The following is a 23,405-nucleotide window of genomic DNA, read 5'->3' as shown; positions in this document are numbered from 1 at the left end:
GGAGTTCACAGATCACGCTGTTGTTTTGTTTAGAAGCGTGACCCAGCTGTGCATGCGCGAATTTCTTTCTTATCCCAAAAGAAAGCATCATAATTTTTGCACCGTTTTCTATTAGCCTTTACATAAAGTTTTATATATGAAAATGTGTGCAATTTCATGTAGAATACAACAAAAAATAACTCATGGTTGTAGCTTTTATCAATTTTGACATTTTCATATAAATCACGATAAGTGCCAAAATTTCAACCTTCGGTCGACTTTTACTCAATCTAGTAATATTCAATCATTTACCTTCATTTTGCAACAAATGAGACGTCTCTAGCACAATATTTCGATTTATGGTGAAATTTTGAAAAAAACTTTTTCCTTACGTCCGCACGCGCTAACTCTGCTGAAAATCTCAGAAATTCTTTAGTTACTTTGTTGTAATTTTTGCACCATTTTACATTAGCCGTTACATAACATTTTATATATGAAAATGTGCGCAATTTCATGTAGAATACAACAAAAAATAACTAATGGTTGTAGCTTTTATCAGTTTTGACATATTTTCATATAAATCACGATAAGTGGCAAAATTTCAACCTTCAGTCAACTTTGACTCGACCGAAATGGTCGAAAAATGCAATTGTAAGCTAAAACTCTTACATTCTAGTAATATTCAATCATTTACCTTCATTTTGCAATAAACAAGAAGTCTCTAGCACAATATTTCGATTTATGGTGAATTTTAAAAAAAAACTTTTTCCTTACGTCCGCACGCGCTAACTCTGCTGAAAATCTCAGAATTTCTTTAGTCACTTTGTCATAATTTTTGCACCATTTTATATTAGCCGTTACATAAAGTTTTATATATTAAAATGTGTGCAATTTCATGTAGAATACAACAAAAAATAACTAATGGTTGTAGCTTTTATCAGTTTTGACATATTTTCATATAAATCACGATAAGTGGCAAAATTTCAACCTTCAGTCAACTTTGACTCGACCGAAATGGTAGAAAAATGCAATTGTAAGCTAAAACTCTTACATTCTAGTAATATTCAATCATTTACCTTCATTTTGCAACAAACGGGAAGTCTCTAGCACAATATTTCGATTTATGGTGAAGTTTTGAAAAAACTTTTTTTTTTTACATCCGCGCGTTACGAATTCATGCATCATTTTGTGATAACATTTTCTCTGTGTTGCTTTGATCGTTTTACAATTTGTTATATACCAAAATCATCGCAATTTAGTGTACAATAAAACAAAAACAAAAAATAACTCATTAGCTTTAACCGTTTTGCTCACAGCGCAATTTGTATACAATTATATATGAAATTTTTTTTTGCTGTCATATATTCCAATATTTATATATGATAGTGATATTTTTTTAAATTTCTGATGGTTGCATACTAAACTTCAGGCAATGAGAAAAAATGGACCCAAAAATGAACTCTTAATCTTAAAAACTAAGAGTGCTGTGATTTTTTGAAAAAACTCTCTTTCCGCTAACTCTCAAACCCCGTCAGCATACGGCAGACACTTTTGTAAATAGAGGCTCAGTGTTTAAGGGATAATAATAATACTGTACCTGTAATAATATTAATCTTATTAAATAATAATAATAAAAGTGCTGTCCCTATAATAATAATAAGGTTAAATCATGCGGGTGCTCACCAGTGATGAATGTTGATTAAAGATGATGATGATGAATTAGCTGTGCAGGCTGATGAATTACGAAGATATGACTGCACAGCAAAGCAGAGGCATTAGACAGCTGCTGTTGCTGCTGCTTCATGCTGACAAGGAGGCTTCTATAGGGCACCCAGATCCCATCAAGGGCATATGAAAAGTCTATGGAGCACTGCATATTAGGATCGCATGCCTCAGCCATCTCCTGCGCCTCCTTGACTATCCTGTTAAGTTGGGACAGACGTTCCAAAGATAGGTCCTCATCCTCCTGCTTGTCCCCTGAACCTGGCGTGTCTTCTTTCTCACTGGCAGACTTAGTCAGCTCTTCCAAGTCCTGGTCCATCAGGGAGTCAGAGTGGGCATCAATGTAAGTGCCTACTTCATCCTCGGTGATGTCATCGAAGCCTTCGCCACTAAGCATCCTTCCCAACTGGACTGCCTCATCAATAGCCGAATGTTGAATTTCTTCAGGAGAAAAGCCCTTATAATCGTGCACAGACTGCGGCTACAACTTCTTCCAGCATGAGTTCAGGGTCTCCTTCGTATCATTCAACGATCGGTCGATAAAATTCATACGTGGCGGTTGTAAATTTACACTAATAGTCCTTCAGTGTAAATTCACTGTCAGCATCCATTGCATTCACAAGGTGCTCGAGGGAGTTCCAGGTGTAGAGTGCCTTGAAGGCGCGGATCACACCCTGGTCCATAGGCTGGAGGAGAGACATGACGTTGGCAGGGAGAAACTCGAGCTGGACTCCGTTGTAATAATCAACATTATCCATAATCAACAACACCTTGAACTCCATACCCAAGTTGTTGGGTATTGCCTAACTTGAGGGATGAAGCTATGAATGAAACCAGTGATCCATACGGACTTTGGTGATCCAGGCGTTGGGGCTGCGTATCCAAAACACAGGCAGCAAGTGCTTGTTCTTATTTTTGAGGGCCCTGGGGTTTGCAGCCTTGTAAGTGAGGTTTGGTTTCAGCATGAAGCTAGCTGCATTCCCATGCATTATGAGGGTAACCCTATCCTTTTGGGCCAGAGGCTCTGGCTTCGTCCTTCATGATTTATGTCCAGGAAGGCATTTTTTTTCCAGAACAAGCCAGTCTCTTCCATATTGAACACCTATTCTGGACAATAGCCCTTGTCCCTGATGATTTTCTTGAAGGTCCTGGGATATTTTGCAGCTGCTTCTGGGATATTTTAATGCCACTTCCCCATGCAGAGAAACAACTCTTTGAGTTGGAACTGCCTCTGAAAACAGTGGAACCACCCCTTGCTGGCCTGACAAGCTCTAGGAGCTGACGATCGTCCTGCTTATGGCTCTTACTACTCTTCTCCTCTTTCTTCTTCCACTGGTTTATCGAAGACTAAGAAGTTGCTTCCTGTACGTCGACACCTTCTGTAACAGTTGAAAACTGCTAGTAGAGTTGCCATGCCTTCTCACAAATGATGATGGTGTCAAGGGGAATGCTGTTCTTATGACAGTCTTTTATCCAATACACCAATGCCAATTCCATCTTCACGAATGTCTTATTATGCACTGTAGAAACTGTTTTTACCGAAGAAGCGAAGACTCACGACCTTTCTTAATTCCGCATCTTTCTTCTTGAGGTACTCTCATTCATGCCAAAATGGTGGGCTACAGCTGCATTACTATTGCCTTCTTTCAACATATCCAGAAGTCGTACCGTCTCCTGTTGCATCATGACCTCCTTCTGCTGCTGAGGCTCTTTGCCAGAAGCCTTAGAAGGAGCAGGGCGTTTAGGAGGCATCTTAGGGCAGATTGAAACTGCAAAGAAAGATGCGTAAAGTACACAGATACACAGCGAAACACTCGAACAGGCTAACGACACGCTTTGAACTGAAAGAGATGTGGGCTTCGTACATCTCCTTGTGAGAAAGACTTGGGGGTAGACAGCCAATCAGCACCAAAGGTACAGCCAATGAGTGCCAAGGAAAATGAATGGCACTCCTGGAGTGGCTGCTTTGCAAATGCCAGCCAATAGTGTGTCAAGTAGTATTATGCCTGGGTATATCAGCATCCCAAGATGTGTTTTCCTTCGCTAGTGCTTTGTGCTTTGCTTGGCTTGGGGTGAACATTTAAAAAAAAAAATTATATTTTGCTGTGTTTACATTAATATACTACAGTACTGTAATATCTGAAAGTTAGTAAATTTTTTTTTTATCATAAATGTATTTAGTCATGAAAATATAACATGAAAATAGAATGAATGACAAGTTCTGCAGATGTAAACATAGTCCTGTCGTTCTACAAAGTACCCACGTATTTTAGATATGCGCTACTGTCATCCTAAAACACTTTACTATTTCAAAATCATCTTACAACACAGCAAAATATCAATAAAATATACAGTATGCACAGAATATCAATGTTCTTATGTGCACTACCCTGTACGTACGTATATACAGTATACGATGTGCAAATGACCCAGTATCTCTGCCAGCTTTCTAGTTCACTGCATATACCTCTGGATGTCACGTACCTTTTTGAATCGTGCCCTAAGATGCCTCTTAAATGCCCTGCTTCTTCTACGGCATCTGGACAAGAGCCTAAGCCGCAGAGGAAGGTCCTGACGCACCAGAAGTAGGTAGAAGTTATCATAAGGTTGAGTGATGGGAAAAATCACAATGAAGTAGCAGCCCATTATGGCCTGAACGAGGGTACCGTCTACTTCATCAAGAAGGAATACGAAGAGAGGAGAATCCTTGGGAGGGCCCTTGGTGGAGAAGAAGTTGCCGCCCTCATTCATTTACTCTCTGACCCCCTGATGGACCAGGATTTGGAAGATATGGAATGTCTGTCCCAAACTATAAGGAAAAGCAAGCAGCTGCAGCAGATGTTAGAGGAATGAGATCCTAATATTCAACGCTCCATAAACATTTCAAATACCCTTAATGCTGCCATGGAGTCATATAATAACCTCTTAGTCAACATGGGGAAGTACATCAACATGATGCCACCTCTCAAAACCCCTGAAGAAGGGGAAGAAGCACCCCCAGAGGAGATGTAACTCTTCTGATTTGCTGTTCTGTCATACCTTCATCGTCATTCACCAGACTGCACAGCTAATTCATCATAATCATCTTTATTCAACATTCACCACTGCTCTCTCTCTATCTCACTCTCTCTCTCTCTCATGAATTACCAATGTATCCCCTGTAAAAGAAAATGGAACAGCTTGAATAGTACTGTATGAAAGAAAATGTGAGTGTCTGAATACAGTGCAGGAAGAATTTGATAAGTTTTCACACGTAGCTGTAAGCCAAAAATATTTTTAAGGGTAACATTGTAAGATGACTTGGAAATGAGGTACCATTGTAAGATGGCTTGAAAATTATTTAAAGTGTTTTAGGATGATAGTTTAAGGTATATTTGGTGTAGGATGAAAGTTTAAGGTATATTTGGTGCTTGAACTATTAAAATAGGCAGTTATAAACATTTTTGATAGCTTAGTCGCTTGTTTCACCCTCAAGGAGTTACCCGCCATGGTGTGCCAGCTCTCCATTGTGACTAGACTAGCATCAAAGAAATATTTTTTAGCCTGGCCTTGTAGCTGGGTATTGTGTCGTAATGAAAACACTATGACGTGATAGAGTATAATGGACTCAAAAATAAGAGGGCATTTTCCCTTATCTTCAGCGAAGCTGAACCCAGTTTTTCCTACGTCAAAAACTGCAAGAAGTGACTATTGCGCATGCATGTCTACCATCTTGTTTATGACCAGGGCAGGCAAAAGACCAGCTCCATTACTCTCTGCTAGTTTAAACTGTGTGCAAGACGTTTCAGTGCTCCTCACAAAATCGCTTTGATTTCAAATTTTTCCTCAGTGAAAATCATGGAAACATCTAAACTTGAAAGTTATATGCTTATTTTTAAGCTCCAGTTAAAAATTATTAGTTTAAACTGTGGAACAAATGTTTTTGTGTACGGAATCCAGAAACTGGACTTTGTTTTCCGAGCACATGGTCGGTGCTCTCTCACAATCTGTTATTTGCAAAAGCCCCCCAAAATTTGAATTTTTGATCATTCTCTTCAGAAGTTTTGACTAAAAAAATTTTCCACAATTTATTATTAATTTACATAATCCTTTCATATAACCATGTCATGTAGGCAGCAGCCTACATGAGATGGTAGCCTAACAAATTCAGTGTGAATAATTTAACTATAGTAGATGTCTGTAGCCTATAACCTAGGATTACATATCCTAAAGGTGATTTAAATAACCTGGATTAGGTAGTAACCTAAATTAAGGTAAGTACGAACCTTTTAAGACATATTCTTTTATGGTCCTAGGCAGCAGCCTAATTTCCACCACAGACCCTAAAGTTTGATAAACTGGCTACTGAAATTTTCCCTTTATAATAGCCTCTATACTTAAGTATGATCTGAAATAATCCAGGACTAGGCAGTATCTCATATTAGGTAAGGGATAAACTTTTGCAAAACATCCCATTATTGGACTAAATCATTTTCCTAGACCATGTAATCTAAGACTAGATGAAAATAGTAACCTGTGCCCGATGAGATGGTAGCCTAACCTTAAGGCTACATACTAAGGCAATTGTGTGTTACGTAACTATACCATTGTTGTTAATTAAATAATCCAGAGTAAGCAGTATCCTAGATTAGAGTAAGTGATAGCCGATACTCAGTTTTTTTTTTTTACTGAGGCACATTTGCACCGACTCGCAGGGGTGCCCTTTTAGCTCGGAAAAGTTTCCTGCTAGCTGATTGGTTGCAAGTATTTTGTCCGAATAGCATCATTGTTTTCAAATAATTACCAAGTAATGTGAATCGAAACTTATTTACTAACCTAAATTTCTCCCTCAGATATATGTTTTGTCAATAAATAATGTTAACAAATAAAGAGATTATAAAGTATTGTGATGGTAAGTCTAAATTTAATAACAACACCCGCCAAAGTCAACGACAGGAGCTTGTTTTTGGATGTACGCTGCATAATTTTTTTACTTTTCACATATTTTAACACCAATTGGGATAAATTACACTAAGCATAAGAAAAACATGTTATTATAAACTTTCTTTGAATACCAGGATCTACTAAAAACATGGAATTAATAAAACTCGCTATTGGTGAAAACTTCCAGGGAGGTAAAAGGAACAGGTAAGGTCTTATGAAGCCTATATCCTTATAGGTGATATAAACCTAGAACAGGCAACAGCCTAACCAGATTAAGTAGAAATCCCATTTTAAGGGAATATTCCTACTGTTAATTTAGACACAGCATGGCTGAGTATCAGAAAAAAGGGTAGTCTCAGCTACATAAAACAAAAAACAGATTATAAGAGGATTAATTTTTGTATAGCTTATATCAGGTTAAGCGAGAATCCTCTAAGAAATCTTCTATGCTTAGATTAACATAGATTATACTAGAAGGATTAACCTAAGCCATATAAAACAGCATCTTGGGTTAGTTAAACAAATTAGTTCATAGAAGATTAGCCTATATGGCATGACAATTTAGAATTAAAATTTCACACAGCCATTGCAAAAGGACTAACAGTTTCAGTAATACAGCCTTATATGGAGTCAAAATTAACCTAAACCTAAAATGGTTTGAGTTAACATGGATTTTATAAAAAGTATTACATTTACACACTAGTAATCAAACTAACCTGTAAGATGTAATATGCTTACCATACAAGGTTTTACAAAAGTTGTCCGTTGCTAAAACAACTTATACTAATTAGTTTCTGATAAAACTTGGTTCTTTCACTAAAGGGCCACCATTATGCATGACCCTCAGCTCAAGTGTTCCGTAGCAAGTTGCTCGGTTTGCATTTTGCCACTGGGTACGGCCCATTCCACCTCCCATGAGCACAGTCCTTGTAAAAAAAACTTGTAAAAAAAAAACCAAGACAAATTTGCTTGGTCACCAGATGTGTGAAATTTGCAGTGTGCTCTGGACAGCAAGTTTTAAAGACAAAACAGCTTGTTTTAAGCTGTCACGATGGGTCCTAGGGTTCAGCAAGGGGGAGGGAGGGGGAGATTATATCTTTCCAGCAGAACTCCAGCAGCAAATATTTAACCCCTTCTCAGAAGATCTATACTTGGGCCAAAACCCAGTAACATCAGTCCCCAATACCTCCCAGGTTAACACTGCAGAAGAAATAGAGGAAGTTCCTCTTGGAGGTGATTTTCTTACAAATGAAGCTGATATTGCTACCGAAATGACCTTGCTGAACCCAGAAGGATCAGGGACACAACCTTCAGCCAACCATGGGAGAAACTTTCCAGAAGGAATTCAATTCCTCATGCTGCTTTCAGAAGCTGATCAGGATCCTTCACCCAAAAGGGATACAAGGATTCACTTAACCCCAATTGAAATAACTACATTTTCAAAGGGGTATAGTAACTCACCCAGGACCTCTGCCCCTTGGGTAACAGGAAGTCACAGTTCACCTGTGGATGCTCAGTCAGATTACACAAGTTCCCCCAAAAGGGATACACAGTTTGCAGCATTTGATATGTTCCGTAAGGAAATTATGAGTAGTGTCAAAGATGCACTTGCCACAGAACAGCAATACAATATATAATGGACATATTACATGATTCCAAACAAGAAATTAAAGAAATCAAGTCAGTGATGTACTCTCCTAAGTGTAAAAGTACTGCATCCTGTAACTGAAAAGGGAGAGTGGAAACAACTCTGACCAAACAATGTCCAAGGTTAGAATTCCAACTGGAGCCAACAAAGCGGTCAGTTCGGACTACAAAGCTTCAGGTCAAAACACAACAAGGTCTCCAATATTCTCCCCTGATGATACTGATAATCCTTGGCGAGACACTTCAATGCATATTTTCTCTCCTGATGGTAAGTATCTAATTAATGAGAGAAAAACCATGATCGAAGTTGTACATGTGGAGTTTAGAGACAGCAACATTCCCTAATACAGAATGGCGCTTTATACCACCTTTGCCAGACATGGGGAAACCTCTAAAGGAAACAGTTCTCTTATGTGGGAATACAGCATTAAAAGCTATAGATGACGCCCTTTTCCAAGTCAATGGTAGGTGGATCTATACTCCCACTATGAATAAAACCCAACTTGCTCACCAAGTACCCCCAGCCTTCTGTCCCTTCACTTTTAAAATAATTAACCATGCGAAGACAAACTTTCAGAATTATGTAGTAACTAGAAAATGGGAGCCAATGGCAGAACTAAAACCATTCGCCACAGTCCTCCCTGTTTCAAAAAATTCCACCAAGGAATGGGCAACACTTCAACTCCTTTTTGAAAGGAAAAAGCTCCCCTTGGACACTGCTGCTTCGTCAGAATTATGTAGTAGGACTCTTCTCCTCAGTGTCTTAACCTCTTCCACCTTGCTAGAAGTTGCCACCAAAAGGCTTCCAGAAGATTCCAGGACACTTTGCTGTTGTGGCTAAAAGTCTTATGCGAACCCTATGGGAAGCACTCTGTTACTTTTTAGACTGGCGCTTAAAAGCGCAAATGGAAACATTGGAAGGCTCCAACAAGTCACTTCCCAATGTGACTGCTTTATTTAAATCTACTCCTTCTGTAAGAACCAGTTTGAGGATTCTGTTGTAACTCAAGTTGATGAGCAAGCATGCCAACAAAATTGTACAATGTCTGTTCTTCTGGGAAAAGGAGAATTCAGGAAACAAAGAGCCCAAATTTTCCCTTTACCCAATTCAAAAAAGACTTGCTATGGTCAAAAATCATATACAGGCAGTCCCTGGTTAATGGCGGGCTTGGTTAACAGCGATCCGGTTTTATGGGGCTTGTCTAGCAACAAAAATCGGCAATTTTCGGCGCCGAAAATCGCCAATTTACACTTATCGGCGCCGATAACCGAAAATCGGCGCTGATAACCTCCTGAAAATCGCCGATTTCCAGTTAGCAGCGATTTTTGGTTATCATACCCTCAGAAACAGAACCCCGCCGATAACCGGGGACTGCCTGTAAGCCTGCAGTCACCTCCAAAATTTAACTCATAAACAGGTAGGTGGTCAGAAGGGAAAACCCCCTTCCAAAGGACAGCAACAGCCACATCAGCAAGGACATCCTTTTCACAAAGTAAAAAAACAGTCTTACAAAGGAAAAGGAAAAGCAATGCCCGGAATGCCCATCAAGGGAAAAGGTAGAGGAATAGGGGGATATCAATAGGAATTGTTTGGTTGGGGGTTGGCTTCAAAGACAACCACAGGGAATGGAAGTCTTCTCCTTGGGGACAGAGCATTGTTCTCAACGGATTGGGGTGGAAGTGGTCTTATCCCCCCCCCCCCTTTAAAGGGGTTCTTTCAAGAACCAAACCCCTCTCAGGAAGATTACTTGTAGAAGGCCCTGCTAAAAGGTGCCATAGAGAAACATACGTATATTTGCCACCAAGCACGTCTCTTCAGTGTTCAAAAATGATTCCTCCGAATGAAGAGTGATCCTCGACCTATCAACATTGAACAAGTACATTGTTTCCCAAAAGTTTTGGATGACTACTGTCCCCCAAGTACGTTCAGTCATTCCAAAAGGGAATTGGACAGTTTCTATAGATCTGAAAGACACATACTAGCACGTCCCTATCGTTGCTCCCCTTCGCCCCTTCCTAGGGTTCCAGATAGGGAAAGAGACATACAGGTTCAAAGTCATGCCTTTTGGGTTAAACACTGCCCCAAGAATTTTTACAAAATAGCAACAGTAGTTGTCCGGGAACTCAGGAAAGAAGGAATACAACTAATAGCTTACCTAGATGACTGGTTAATCTGGGGGTCCACAAGAAAGGAGTGCTTGAAAACCTAAGAGCAGTGGTCAAGAGGCTCCAGTCAAAAGGTTTTATAGTAAACTGGAAAAAATCCCGCCTCGCCCAGCAGACACTTTCAGTGGCTGGAACTGTGTTGGCATACTCTTCAGGGCCTGTTGTCTCTCCCCATCAAAACTCAGAACAGAATTAGAAAAAACCTCAAAAGGTTCCTAGCACAGCTCAGTTTCCAGACGGCAATTAGAATGCATAATGGGTCTGCTGCAGTTTGCATCAGTAATAGATCTAATACTCGGACTGCAATTGAAAAACGTGAACAAATTTTGGCTATCACATACAAGAAAAAAGATGCGAGACCAATCTCACTAAAAGAATCAGAAAGTTGGGGAAATACTTTGGCCTTGGACCAGGAAGGAATCTCTGGCGAAACATGTCACCCCGACTCCTCCATCTGTAAGAGTAACAATACACACAGATGCCTTGTTGACACGTTGGGGAGGACATTGGGAGGATCGTCAGGTGGCAGGGAGGTGGTCAACTATTCTGAGGAAGTGTCATATCAATTTCCTGTAACTGATGGCTGTCTTCATTCTCTCAAAAAACTCAAACCTCCAGAAGAGACACACATTCTGCTGGTTCTAGACAACACAACTGCAATGTCCAACATCAAGAGATCGGGAACACGTTCACCTCCTCTCAACATGGCAATGCTAGCCATACTTCAGACGGCACAAGTAAAGAAGTGGCACATGTCTGCAATTTGCCTCACAGGGTCTCAATGTAATAGCAGACTCTCTATCAAGGAAAACGACAGCCTCAACAGAGTGGATGTTGGATAACCACTCTTTTCAAACAATAGCCAACATGCTTCCACAACCGAAAGTGGATCTTTTCGCCACATATGAGAATCACAAGCTCCCAGTATATGTGTCTCCGCACTTGGACAATCAAGATTGGAACAAGTGGAGGATGATATATCTTTTCCTTCCACTGTCCCAGATTTTGAAGGTTTTGAGCAAACTCCTAACCTTCAAAGGAACAGCTTACTTAATAACCCCAAATTGTCCAAACAGGCATTGGTTCCTATCACTTCAACAACAGGTGAAAAGATCAATTCTACTATCGTCCGCTGTTCTGTCCCAGAAAGTAGGAGGGAAATCGTTTATGCATCTCCTTTCTGAACTGAGACCTTCATGTATGGATTTTTTAAACATTATCTACCGTGTAAACTATTCACCCAACATTGCTAGGTACCTAATGCAAAAGTTACAGACATCATCTATCCAGCAATACCAGTCTGTATGGAAGATATGGTTAGATTATATCCATAATGAGAGCCCAGTTGAGATTTCTCTAGAAACACTTTTAAATTTTCTGATATACCTCTTTGCAGACAAACGTCTTGCAGTTACAACAATCATGGCATGCAAGGCAGCATTAACGGAACCCTTGCTTTATGGATTCGGGATTGACTCCAGCATAGAGGTTGTTACTTCCCCTCTGTGGTCTTTTGCTCTACAAAGACTCGCTCCCAAAAGACTTCCAATTACTTGGTCTTTGAACAAGGTACTTAAACTTCTATCTACCCCTCAATTCAACGGACCCAATACAACTGCAACTCTCATGCTACAAAGGTGATCTTCCTGACTGCATTAGCATCAGGAGCCTGTATTAGGGATGATATATCACACAAACTGCTAATAATCAATTACTATTGCCCCCTGGCCCATCATTCCTGGCCAAGAATGAGGATCCTTTAAGAAGTAAATCTATTCTTATAAGAAAACTCAATTTAGCAGACAAAACATTATGCCCAGTTCAAGCACTTAAGGTTTACCTAGAGGTCACGTCAAACATCCCAGAAGGTCTGATTTTCCAACACCCTAGCATGAATAAACCACTCTCTCTACAAAGGCTAAGAATAATTTTAGTGTCCCTCATTAAAAAGGCAAACCCATACTCCTTTCCTGGGTCATGATAGCAGAAAACCAGGGGTCTTCCTAACAGGTGAGTATGCTGACTATTGCTGGGGAAGATGCAACAGGACTGCAACCACACCCAGCATCCTTAGGTAAGTCACTACAGAATTCACCCTAAAAATGCAAGTTCTTTTTTGGTTTCTCATTTCTTGTTACCAAAGCCCCAAAATGTCTTTTAGAATAAGGAATGGGGCTTGAAACTTGTGGCTTAACCTTGGACCAGAAATGTTTTTTGCTTTTTCTTTGGGTATTTGGGATTAAATTTTGAGAGTTTAAGCCTTTTGTCACCTGTCAATTTCTTTTGTAAAGCTCCTTGAGGACGAAACAAGCGACTACACTATCAAAAAACAGGTTTTGACGTAGGAAAACCTATTTTTGGTAGTTGCTGTTGAGTCCTCAAAACCCTCCCACTTCCCTGATGAAAAGGCATGGGATTTGGGCAAGGGATCATCCTACATTGACCAGCAGAGAGTAATGGAGCTGGTCTTTTGCCTGCCCTGGTCGTAAACAAGACGGCAGACGCGCATGCGCAATAGTCACTTCTTACAGTTTTTGATCTAGGAAAAACTGGGTTCAGCTTCACTGAAGATAGGGGAAAATGCCCTCTTATCTTTGAGTCCATCATACTCTATCACATGTCATAGTGTTTTTTCACATGTCATAGTGTTTTCATTACGACACAATACCCGGCTACAAGACCAGGCTGAAAAATATTTCTTTGATACTAGCCTAGTCACCATGGAGCGCTGGCACACTATGGGGGGGTAACTCCTTGAAGACTCAATAGCGACTACCAAAAATAGGTTTTTCCTATGTCAAAACCTGTTTTTTAGAGGGGTCTTTGGTGTTTGAACTAATAAAATAGACAGTTATAAGCATTTTTAGAGGGACGTGTTGAGTGTTTGCGGATTTTAACTATTCCCGGGGGGTTGTGGTCCCTATCCCCGCAAATACCTGTGGGGTGGCTGTACATGGCTAACCAGGTTGTGATGAAACAACCCAAGCCACTTGCACATTCTGACTTTTACATTCAAGATGCCAAGAAGTCTACCCGCTAATTTTATTAGAAAAAAGGGATTTTGACAAAGGAAAAATCTATTTCTGGATCGGGTCCCGTGTCAGCGGTGAAAAAGTCCATTCAGCACTTATTTCTAGGTAATTCCGTTGCTAGATACCAGAAAGCTAAATGAAATGCTGGAGTTACTACCCCAGAGCAAGCTCCATTAGATGGAGTCGTGTATGGAAAAGGGTGAACTATAAAAACACGGAACCTTATCCTATAGAGATCCCAAAGTCAAAAGTCCCACAGAGAGGTGCCGTTACAAACCCATGCACCACTTGTCTGGACAGTACACAAATCACCGCTGAAGCCGCATTCCATGAAAGCATCACCCCACCAGAATGATGTTTACTATGGGGACACAACACATGACAGAGGTGGGTCACCGGGTATTGTCCCCTCTCCAGAAATAGATTTTTCCTTTGTCAAAATCTCTTTTCTGGATCGGGTCCCGTGTCAGCGGTGAAAAATTAACAGAGAAATAAATATCATTCTTAAACTGCAAGAGATAACAAAATGTAAGGGGAACAGAAGACCAAAGGTCCACCAAAAAATTTTAATTGCTAGCAATAATAACAATAATGTACAAATGAAACTGATGGGAGCTTAAAATTAACATGACAATATAAAAAATATACTTAAACAAAATAACTATAAAAAATTGAAAACATTATAACATAAATGTGTCAATTAGACAAATATACAGATAACACGGTCAGGTGAGAAAGTCAAGGCACGCCTGACTGAAATGACTGCAAGGGGATAACTGAGGCAGTGGAGGAAGAATTGACTAGGAATCAGAAAGGGTACCAGAGGGAGGGACAACGTTCCCTGCCGCGACTGCTGAGAATTTAAGAGCTTCTAAGGATTTCAAATAGTGACATTTGAAAACCAAGGGTGACTTCCAACCAGTGTATTTGGTAAGATCCGTGAAATTCATGTAATGGAAGTAGTTAATGGAGGTGGCCACAGCTCTAATATCATGAACTCTTGGGACTGAGTCAGGATTAGCCTGCTTGATAAAGTACAGTAAAGGATTTGTTGTCTAATAGCAGACATAGAGATATTACCCCCCACATTAAACCCATTTGCAACAATAATAATACATATCGTTAAATTTAATGATAATACAAAATCTGAAATTAGTGCATGAAAATAGCATATCTGTAAAAGTAAAGGCAATGGATACTAACTTGAGCTGCTCATATTGAACTGCGTGTTGATCCTCCTCCCTTTTCTGTCTCATAATAGAAGCTCTCATGGCTCGCCTCTCATCTAAAAGACGGTCCACCAAGATTCTGTGATCTAGCTGACGTCGCCTTCGAGCCTCTGCTACAAGCTGATCTAATTTCGCCTCTTCAGCTAAAACTTCAAGAAGCTGCAAAATTCAAAATACTAACCTACTGTTCACACAGCACAATTCAGGGTAATCCTAAATGCACTGAGTACTGATACCTGGGATTATCCTAAAATTACCAAAGAAACTGATAAAGAAAGAAATAAAAATAAATTATTACCAGCAATAAAACTAAGCATTATGACCAGCAATAAAATACCTTTACATATTCACTGCATATGACATTTTTTTTATTGGATTCTCATGTCTGACATTCTTTTTCTTAATTTTTGTACTATTAATGTATGAAGAGTTTATCATAATATCTTTACTGTTGATTTCCTTTAGTTTTTCACACTTCTTAACTTTAGATAATATGAAGGAAAACCCAAAGTATGATTAATATAGACAATAATGTTCTAAAAATACAAACACACTGAGAAAACACTTTTAATATGATTACAGAAATCTTGGCATATACGAAGCAGTTTTTTTCATAAAAAAAAGTAACTAAAAAACATCCAGTGTCTAATGTGATTGTAGTTCACATACTTTATTGATGAAAAGAAGTGGATGAGTAAATGAGCAAAAAGTGAAAATACAACAAAATATCATTATCAGCAATCTTCAAAATACGTGCATTTTATTTTTGAGTAAGTTTATAAGAAAAAGAGTGGGTTCAATTTACGTATACGAAAAGGTAAACTATAAAACTGAAATAAACAGTATTAGAGAAAGAAACTAATTAGAAGTGAACAAATAAACATAACCTACTTCTCAAATGGTCACATGCTTTTAGAGCAGATGCTATAGTTACAATGAGAGAGAGAGAGAGAATAAGCAAAAAAGCACAGTACTGTATAGTGCATAAAAGGAAAGGTATAATAATAAAAAAAATAATGAGAAATAAGTAAATCAAAGATATATAAAGGCAGTCCCCGGTTAACGACGGGGGTTCAATTCCCGGCTGAGCACCAATAGCCGAAAATCATTGTTAACCGGATCATCACAATACTTACCAGTGCCGATAAACCACCTACTGACACCGATAAACCGCTTACTGGCGTTAAAAATCTGGTTAACAACGTCGTTAGCCAAGTATTATAAAACCGAAACACCGTTAATTGATGCCGCCGATAGACGGGGACTGCCTGTAATTCCAAGCAAATAAAACGCATAAAATAATTATCAATTTATTTCCAGAGCATTTTTATCATAGATTTTTTTCAGTTCAAACCCAAGGCACAGAAGGAGTGAAGACATTGCTACAACATTAAATTTAAACTGGATGTCATAGCCTATGCCAAAGAACACTGGAGCAGGGAAGCTCAACGTTATCTTGTTTACCGCCAACATAAAATTTTTTCATCAAAATTAATTTTTTCTTCAAAATATCCTTATATAATAGGGGGGTGCATCTAATAAATCGTTGCAACTATTAATATTTTTTAAATTACTATAGACTTCACGATCTTTGTTGAGAGGCCAATTACAAGATTTGAGCAAACTTATTTACCTCTGAGCTCAACCTAATGGGTGGAAATATTATCCCCCTTATCTTTCAGCATGCTCTTTTTTGCTGGCCTTCACTGTCAAAATTCTTTAACCATTTATCATCATTTTCATTAATTTTATATTAACAGATTTGTTATTTCCTATGCTCCACTTGGGGTAAGATTTTAAAACAGTTACCTTGTTTCTCCTACCCATATTCTTCACCAATGCCAGTGTCCCCATTATTGCTAGTTTCCTGGTAAGAAAAATTTTCTTTCACAGAAAACAGTAAAAACTGAGAACTGACACATAATTCTGTGCAGAAAAAAACCCTGTGCCAATGGAAGTTTTAAATTCAGAACAGCCTGAGTTGTTGCATATAACAAACAGGTTAAGAACTCATGGTAGCAATCCTTTAGAAATCTATAAAATAAGAGAAAAGACATGTACTACACATAAACCATGGAGCCAGTCTAGAAGATCTAACCAGAATATACGGTATGCAATTTCATAAAAAGAAATGGAACCAAATGATTGGGAAAAAAAAAGAACCATTACAAGAATGATACACAAATGAAAAGGAACTGCACTATAGTGTGAAATGTACACGAGTATGACTGCTGGGGTATGCTATGGAAGTATGGTGCTGAATGAAATGTTACAGTCAGTCAGAATTTATATTTGTGGATCATCAGAGCACAGGAACAAGCAATTAGAGGGCATTATGAATGCAGTGGGTACCGTTGAATTCGTATAGAAGCTACAAATAATTGCAGAAAGGGAGGCTCCTAAGAGCTGATGAATGTGGATGACCCTGTGATAACTGCAAAATCAAAGCAAGCGATTTCAGAAATTTTTACAAGGAGACGGAAGGTGGAATGTTTAAGAAAGAATTTAAAACCAATATAAAAAACCCACCTTGTGCATACTAGAAAAGAAACAGATAATGTCCAGCTGGGAAAGTGGATGTGAATGTTATGAGGCAGGCACATGGATAAATACATAAAACTGTACTGTATACTGTACTGAATATAACAGGTGTCAAGAGATGCTAATGATTGCAAAAATATAGAGCCTGAGATTTTAAATGTCTGAGATGACAACATACGAAGAAAATGGCTATTTTGTGGTGGAAGGGCAGGTTTTAAGAAATGGCAGATTCCCATTACCTTGGCGACATACTGGATTAAGCTGCTGGCACTGAATAGCAGTGAAAAACACGACTCAATGAATTAAAAAGAGACTGCTGGATTACTAATATATGTCTCCCATTAGAAGAGATAAAAAATCTATCACATGTAAAAAGCCTTTACTTTTGCACAAAGTGGACACATGGCACTTATTACGAAAATGAAGATGAGGAATGACTACAAAATGCTGATATTCATGGCTGAAGCAGTCTGGAACAATTATATTACAAAAGAGGAAATTACAGAGAGATGTAGCTATTAAAAGGCTATAATATACACTGAGATCTCAAAGACTGGGATAGTTTGACCATAATAAATACATGAGAGACAGCAGTTAATCAAGGCACTAGCAGATATAGAAGTAGCAAGACAAAGACTGGTGGAAAAGTCCAAAAATATTAGAGAAAGAACATAATGGGAGACCTTGACCAGATAGGAATTCCGGCACACGGTACACAAGAGAGAAGCATGAAGCAAGCTCACTGCACATCTCAGCCTGTAAAATCAAGACCTAACGAAAACAACAGATGTGTTAATAAAATCTGTTTACATTTTTTTTTAGGTGGGGCTGACCAAGAGACAGCTTACATATGCAAAGGATGTATATAATGTAAACAATTTACCAGTAACTATTTCATCTGACAAGAATTACCAAATACCATAATATGAGGCTTAAAGGAAGTTACATCACTAATGGGATTTCAAAGACAACTTTTAAACAGATAAGTAATGACAGCTGCTCTACATTCAAAAAGGGATTTTGACAAAGGAAAAATCTATTTCTGAGGAAGGTCCCGTGTCACCCGGTGAAATTCCATTACAGCACGAATTTCTAGGTATAACCTTGCTAGATATACCAGAGAAAAAGAGCTTTCAGGAAAGCTGGGGTTACTACCCCAGTCGAGGCGTCTTCTAGGAAGGCGTCGGTATAAGAAGGGGTGAGTGAATTACCACTACCACGGAAACCTACTCGAAAGATCTCTCCCTATCAAAATCCCCGGAACAGAGCGGTGAGCCGTTACAGCCCCCACACCAAACACCCGCCAGGACGGCGACACCAGCGCCACCTACCTCATTCCATGCTAGCACTAACCCCAGACTTGGCATGTGCAAGAGGGGGAGAGTACTAGGTAATTCAGGGAGGGTCACCGGGTGACGGGACCTTCCTCAGAAATAGATTTTTCCTTTGTCAAAATCCCTTTTCTGAGTCCAGTCCCGTGTCAGCCGGTGAAATCGTGATAGAGAATCATGCCAAGGCTGCAACTACCAGGAAAAAGAAATGGGGGGTAATCTGAAGAAAAGGCAAAAGTTTTACCAAAATAATTTTAATTAAGCAATCTCTTCCGTGTAGCAAGAATATTAAGACTAAGGCATACTAAATCTAAGGCACATTAAAAAACTTAATACTATGAAACGTGGGGAGGTCCCCGGCACGACGGAGAAAAAGCCCCAAAAAACCTTAAAATTACTTAAAGCAAGGTGAAACATGAAAAGCGCACAAAATAACTGCAAATATAACCTTAATACTATACACGTAAACTTAGGCTAAACACGTAAGAGACAAAATCAATGAGCATTAACATATACATCCATCTGGGGTACGTGGAGCCAAATAAAAACTGTCCAGTACCCCATAAGAGAAACAATCATGGCATGTCAGATTACACTTTTTCCATCAACAGGTACAAGAAACATCAATATGAGGAGCCAGGCAGTGAGGTATAATCAACCAGGAGAATAAGCAGAAAAGTAAATGAGGCAGGCGGGCGGGGGGGGAAAGGAAAGGACAAGGATATGATTAATTAAGGTGGGGAGATGACACTTCCCACAGCTATGGTAGAAAATTTCAGGGCTTCGAGCGATTTTAAATAGTGGCGTTTAAACACTAGAGGTGATTTCCAACCCGTAAATTTAGATAACTCCGAAAAGTCCATATTATGAAAGTAATTAATGGAAGTAGCAACTGCTCGAATATCATGAACCTTGGGAACTGAATCTGGGTTGGCCTGTTTAATGAAATATAGAATTTGTTGTCTTATAGCATTTAGTGAAAGAGTACCACCTTTCTCCCTGATAAAAAGAGGACCCGACTTACTCTGTGGAGTTCTTAAAAGGTAAGATTTAAGTGTATAAACTGGACATAAAGACTGGTCTTGAGGAAGGGCACCACCTTCCAAGGAGACCACCTGTCCTGTGGGTCTTCGTTCTTAGCTAAAAATCTAGGGTCAGGGGAAAGGAGGACCTCTCCAGACGGGAGGAAGTTCACAAAATTATCACCTCTAGTGAGAGCCGACAGCTCTGAGATTCTAGCACCTGAAGCCAAGCTAATCAAAAATAAAGTCTTCCTTAACAGATCCTGATAAGAGCAATGAAAGTTATCCATCTCTGATGCTAACTTGAGGACGTCATTGAGAAACCACGTAACAGACTGTGGGCGTGATACTGGTCTCAGACGAGCGCATGCTCTGGGGATAGATGAAAAGTAGGAATCTGTAAGGTCGATTTTAAAGCCGTAAAGAAATACTTTCTTTAATGCTGACTTGATTGTGGTAATAGTGGGCGGAGCAAGGCCTTTCTCAAACAATGATCTAAAGAAGGAAACTCCTAAATTAGCTGTCATGATTTTGGCTTCAGATGCTTTTAGGAAGGAGGCTAATTTTTGACTGCTGAGTCATACTGTCTAAGAGTAGAATCTCTTTTATCTGATTCTAAAAACAGAGTGTTGACAGGGTCAATGTTTGCTCCTTTTGGGCTGCGAATTTTATAAAGTCCATAAAACTAGGGCATTCTGAATTCTTGAGGAAGCTGACACAGTCTTGGTTTGTACTGTCTGAGTCAGAATGGGCTTGGGAATCCGAAGACTCCGTAATCCCAGTTCCTGAAGAAGAGGAACCAATTGCTCTTCGGCCAATAGGGGCTACTAGGGCTAATTGACCTTTGAATGTCCTGAGTTTGTGTAAAACTTTCAGCAGTAAATTTATTGGGGAAAAGATAAATCTTCTCCCAATTGTTCCAATCTACTGTCATTGCGTCTATGGCGAACGCCTGAGGGTCCAGGTTGGGGGCCACATAACAGGGGAGCTTGAAGTTGCTCTCCGTTGCGAACAGATCCACTTGGAGGCCCGGAACCCGGCGGCAAATCCATTTGAAAGATTCCCGTCCAGGGACCACTCCGTCTCCAACGGAGTAGTCCTGGACAGGGAATCCGCCACCACGTTCCGCACCCCGCTAGGTGGGTGGCTGACAGGTGCCAGCCGTGCTTGTTCGCCAGGGAGAAGATAGCAACCATTACTTGGTTTACTCGGCCTGATTTGGAGCCGCCCTGTTGATGCAATGAACTACCACTGCGCTGTCCAATACCAACCTGATATGAATCCGGTTGGGGCGGATTTTCTTCAGAGTTAGAAAGACCGCCATAGCTTCCAGGGTGTTTATATGGAACTGCTGAAACATTGTGGACCACGTTCCTTGTACTTTTGTTTTGGTGAATATCCCCCCCAGCCGCTTTAGGGAAGCGTCTGTGTGAATTACTAGTGCCGGAGGGGGAAATTGAAGCGGAACTGTATTGGACAGGCCTCTGACCGAGGTCCAAGGTCGCAATCTTGTCTTTAAGATTTGAGGAATAGAGGAGACCTTGTCTCTGAGCTTGACATTGGCTCGACTCCGCCACACTCTGTTTATGTCTTTTAATTTCGCTTTTAATAGCAGGTTTGTCACTGAGGCAAACTGAAGAGATCCAAGGACCCTTTCTTGGGACCGGCGGGATGCTGATGGATTTTTGAGGAATCTCCTGGTGAGAGATGCTATCTCTTTCCTCTTGGGAGGCGGAAGGGACAGCGTGTGAGATGACAGATCCCACTGGAGACCCAACCACTGAAACCGGGACTCGAGTCAGGCGGGACTTCTCTTTGTTCAGTTGAAAACCCTAGCGACTCCAGGAAATTGATGACTATGGACGTGGCTTTCTGACACTCCGGAACTGTTGGTGCCCAAATTATCCAATCGTCCAAATATGCTGCTAGGGATATCCCTTGAGACCGGAGTTGTTGTACTACCGTGTCCGCCAGCTTTGTGAATATCCTGGGCGCAATGTTCAGACCGAAGGGCATGACCCTGAAGGAGTAGGCTTGATTCCCGAGTCTGAAACCGAGGAACTGAGAGAAGTTCCGCGCAACCGGGATGTGATAATAAGCGTCTGAAAGATCGATAGAGGTGGTGACGGCTCCACGCGGAAGTAGAGTCCGTGCCTGAGCTACCGTAAGCATGCGAAATTTGTCGCATTTTTATGTAGAGATTTAGACGCGACAGATCCAGGATCACTCTTTGCTGATCGGAGTCTTTTTGGGAACAGTGAATAACCTGCCTTGAAACTTTAGGTGCCTTACTTTCTTTATTGCTCGTTTGTTGAGCAATTCTGTCACATAATCCTTTAGGATTGATGTGGGTGGCTGGTAAAACCTGGTTAGAGGAGGAGGGTTTTGATCCAGCTCCATCCTAGTCCTTTGGACACAATGCTGTGTGCCCAAGGGCTGAAGGTCCATTGGTCCCTGAACCAAAACAGGCGACCGCCTACCTGTGTTCTCTCAGTGGGAGGGAGCGGGTTTATTCCCCCTACCACGTCCAGGTCTTCCCCTTGGGGTGGTGTTGGGCTTCCCTCTATGAGGGGCTTTGCCTCTTCCTCCCCTTGCAACCCTATTAAGGCCGTGAAAATAACCACGGCCCTCATATGTGGGGTTATGCCGGTGAGGCCACATAGGAGGGTGCAGCTGGTTGGACCAGCACATACTGTTGGGGGTGAGCCTTAGAAGTAGAAGGCTGCGCTACTGCCGAGACCGGGGACGGCTTGGACTACCGCCTGATGGTGGGGCCTCTTATGCCTCCTGAAGCGTTTACCTCCTCTCGATTGGGGCCGGCCGATTCTGGGGTCTTACGCTTATAGGCCAGAAATGCCCCAGCGAGAACGAAGACTCTGGTTGGCCCGTGTAGCCTCGGCCATAACATTCGTGACCTCCTCTTCAGGGAAGAGGTTAGGTCCCCAGATCGAGCTTTTCACGAGCTTGTTAGGCTCGTGGCGGATAGTCGCATCGGCAAAGATGAACTTCCTACATTCCAGTCTGGCCATGATAAATTCAAATAGGTCAGACTGGAAGCCTGCCAGCAAGGATTTAGCCAAAACTTGAAAGAAAGGCTCGTCCGAGCAGGAGAGGAGGCGGCAGTAGCTTCCGTAAGGCATACGGAGTTCAACGACCGGGCTAACTTAAGTCCGGGGCATCAAACTCCGCTTTCAAAAGAGCTTCCGGCAGCTTGGGAGCTGCTCACTAAACTGCGTGGAAGCGCAGAAGGGGTCCAGCTTCCCAACCGTGAAAGTGGACGGGGCGTCTGACCAGAACTCATTACTTCCTGGGAATACCAGGAAGTAGGGTCTGTCTCCCTTAGCTGTGGTAGCGGATTACCATCAAAGCACGCTCGGGCCGTAGCCAGAAGCGACTTTGTCAAGCAAGGGGTGGGTAGGTTGTCTCCCAGGGCGAACATGGTAAAGTTGCCCTTGAAAGGAGTCAATTTTCGTATTATCTGCCTGCCACTCCGTCAGAGTGCGACTTGGGAGAGCCGACTGAGCTTGGTCCCTAGGGACGATGACAGTCTCCCTAGGAACCTTGTCTGACCGAATCCAAGCTTCCTCCGTAAGTCTCACGAAGCCTGGGTAAGGGGCAGGAGATCAACAGGGGAAGAACTCCAATTCCTCCAACCGTCTCGTGCCAAGACCATCAAGTGTCAGCTTGCCATCATGTTGGATGGCCCGGAGAGCGAATCGCCAAGGGTTACCGACATCGAACGGTGGAAGAAGTCCCTGAACTCGGAGAAAACGCCATCTAGCGTCACCATGAATATTATATATATCCATGAAT

The 23,405-nt window shown here is 40.9% G+C and overlaps 1 protein-coding gene across 6 annotated transcripts in view; it reads right to left on the bottom strand.

Moving 5' to 3' along the window:
- LOC136841669 (meiosis-specific nuclear structural protein 1-like) overlaps positions 1 to 23,405 on the bottom strand; it is a 160,228-nt gene that overhangs the window by 9,096 nt on the left and 127,727 nt on the right. For all 6 annotated transcript variants that reach the window (XM_067108860.1, XM_067108857.1, XM_067108861.1 and 3 more), the window contains exon 10: positions 14,673 to 14,857. In XM_067108860.1, coding sequence (XP_066964961.1) covers positions 14,673 to 14,857 — 185 coding nt within the window. The remainder of the gene's footprint in view (positions 1 to 14,672; positions 14,858 to 23,405) is intronic.

The sequence above is a fragment of the Macrobrachium rosenbergii genome, chromosome 9 (assembly GCF_040412425.1).
Source record: "Macrobrachium rosenbergii isolate ZJJX-2024 chromosome 9, ASM4041242v1, whole genome shotgun sequence".
In the NCBI taxonomy this organism is placed as follows: Eukaryota; Metazoa; Arthropoda; class Malacostraca; order Decapoda; family Palaemonidae; genus Macrobrachium; species Macrobrachium rosenbergii.
This window is presented reverse-complemented; position numbering and strand designations above follow the sequence as displayed.